The sequence below is a fragment of the Etheostoma cragini genome, unplaced genomic scaffold (genome assembly GCF_013103735.1).
Source record: "Etheostoma cragini isolate CJK2018 unplaced genomic scaffold, CSU_Ecrag_1.0 ScbMSFa_1395, whole genome shotgun sequence".
NCBI lineage: Eukaryota > Metazoa > Chordata > Actinopteri > Perciformes > Percidae > Etheostoma > Etheostoma cragini.
In genome coordinates, this window is record NW_023265446.1 from 41308 (window position 1) to 44094 (window position 2787).

The 2787-nt window shown below is 32.5% G+C and overlaps 1 protein-coding gene across 1 annotated transcript in view; it reads right to left on the bottom strand.

Annotated features, from left to right (window-relative positions):
- Positions 1-386: 386 nt before the first annotated feature.
- The window catches only part of LOC117939895 (GTPase IMAP family member 9-like), a 3506-nt gene continuing 1105 nt past the window's right edge, over positions 387-2787 (bottom strand). The window contains exons 2-3 of the mRNA XM_034865306.1: positions 662-735; positions 387-536 (exon numbers count right to left, since the gene is read on the bottom strand). Of these exons, the coding sequence (XP_034721197.1) occupies positions 387-536; positions 662-735 (224 nt within the window). The remainder of the gene's footprint in view (positions 537-661; positions 736-2787) is intronic.

The following is a 2787-nucleotide window of genomic DNA, read 5'->3' on the forward strand; positions in this document are numbered from 1 at the left end:
GCCTTGTTGAAGGAGAAGACATAGAGGTACCGTCACATGCATAATGGGAGATAACCTGGGCTCCCACATAATTGGAGGCTTTACAGAAAATGTCAGCTTTGCTGAATACTTCTGCAGATAATGTCATGTCACATAACATGCATTTTAATCAAACCCTCTCACATGTGTCACTCAGAGCTCCTGCCAGTTACAGTGAGTCACCGTGACGTTGCAATGCATTAGGACATTAAAGGCAACAGTGTTTTCAACAAACTGTTTCACTTCCATGTGTGTCAGCCTGGACTGCCTCCCTGTCTAGCACATGACACATTTGGGGGGGTAATAGACAGTGACTTAGCAATGTGTTTGCAGTTCTTAATCAAAACAAACTAAATATCCGACTCAAATCAGTTCCTGCTGAAAGCAGCAATAAACCAAACGCTGTTCCCAGCAATGGAGCTTAGCTTGGGGGCCATGCAGCCCAGAACTCCAAACTCCAAATTAGTTGCCTCCTTGTTGAAGAAAGCCTTAGATGCACTGTTTGGCGATTCCTTCACCTAAAGAGAAAGAAAATCCACAAGCGAGACAGCCAGAGCAGAGGTGCTAAGGTACCGAGCAAAAGATGCGTTGCCTTTGCCTGAAAATGCCCTGAGGTGAGGGAGCTCTCAGGAGAAACATCTACCTGTACTTTCAGCTCTTGCTCAACGGTACCATGGCATTCCAGGCTCCAGTGTGCCAGCAGAGGGAGTTTTAGTACTGCTGGCGACATAGTGAACGCACAGAGAAGATGTCTGCAGCCAGGTCACATTGATCAGTTGATATTTTTGAAAAGAAAATTGTATTTTTATGTTAAAAATAACAGCAAAAGTAGCAGGTAAACCTACTGTTAATTCAACTTGAAGACATGTTGGTTGCACTTTATTTTTGATATTAATATTGTAATAATGTAAATAATTGTAATTGTAAATTTTTGGACCAACTATACTATGACTTTATTTAGGCTTTTTTCAACGTACACTGTTTTTTCTATTAATTTTTCAACATACGATTCAATGATTATTTTTAAAATACTATAATAGGATTTTTCTGACTTTTTTTTAAATACTAAACTACTAAAAAATACTACATCCATCTTCTACTGTGATTTTTTATATTCTAATGACTTTAACTTTTTTTCTACACTATGATTTTTGTTAAAAGTTTTTGACATACGACAGTTTTTTTCAACTTGTTTTTGTGACTTTTTTCGACATGCTATACTATGACTTTTTTCTACATACTATACTATGACTTTTTTGTGACTTTTTTTGAAATGCTATACTATGACTTTTTTATTACTTTTTTCGACATACTATACTATGACTTTTTTGTGACTTTTTTCGACAGACTATACTATGACTTTTTTATTACTTTTTTTTAACATGCTATACTGTGACATTTTTTGACATGCTATACTTTGACTTTTTTCGACATGCTATACTGTGACTTTTTTTGTGACTTTTTTCAACGTGCTATATACTGTGCGTTTTTTCGACATACTATACTGTGACTTTTTTCGGTATAACATACTATGACTTTTATGTGACTTTTTTTCAACATACTATGCTATGTCTTTTTTCTACATGCTATACTATGACTTTTTTTCGACATACTATACTATGACTTTTTTCTACATACTATACTTTGACTTTTTTTGACATTCTACACTGATTTTTTGTGACTTTTTTTCGACATACTATACTATAACTTTTTCGAGATGCTATACTGTGCGTTTTTTCGAAATACTATACTGTGACTTATTTCGACATTCTATACTATGACTTTTTTCGACATAATATACTATGACTTTTTGTGACTTTTTTTCGACATAATATACCATGACTTTTTTCGACATACTATACTTTGACTTTTTTCAACATTCTACACTGATTTTTTGTGACTTTTTTTCGACATAATATACTATGACTTTTTTTGACATGCTATATACTATGATTTGTTTGTGACCTTTTTCAACATGCTATACTGTGACTTTTTGGTGACTTTTTTCAACATGCTATACTGTGACTTTTTTCGACATATTATACTATGACTTTTTTCGACATAATATAATATGACTTTTTTGTGACTTTTTTCGGCATAATATACTATGACTTTTTTGTGACTTTTTTCAACATACTATACTATGACTTTTTTATTACTTTTTTCGGCACACTATACTATGACTTTTTTCAACATGCTGTACTGTGACTTTTTTCTATATTCTGTTGTTTTTTTTGATACACTGTGAGTTAAAAAAAGAAATTGTGACATGCTATTCAATTACATTTTTCGACTTTTTGCGACGTCCTATGACTAATTTGAAATTTTTTATTTGATACACTATGACTTATTTCAACTTATTAACATCTCGAAACATACTATATACTATGGGTATTTTTCAACAAACGACTACTTTTTAAACGTTTTGACATGCTATACTATGACTCTAAACTATGGCTTTTTATACACTATACTATGACTATACCATTACTTTGTTTAGACTTTTTGCGACATACCATTCTTTGAGATTTGTCCAAAATTTAAATACAATGATTTTATTTTGACTTTTTTTCAACATATAGTACACATACATAGAGGACAAGGTTGTAATGGGAACTTTCCTCTTCAGGACATTAGAGTCATTTTTTAAAATCACTACTCTTAAAAAAAATAATTCATAGACATAACCATGAAACAAAGCATGAAACTGAAACACTTAATTAATTAATTCTCTGACTCCCTCTTCTCTTTTCTCTTCTCCCACTCTAT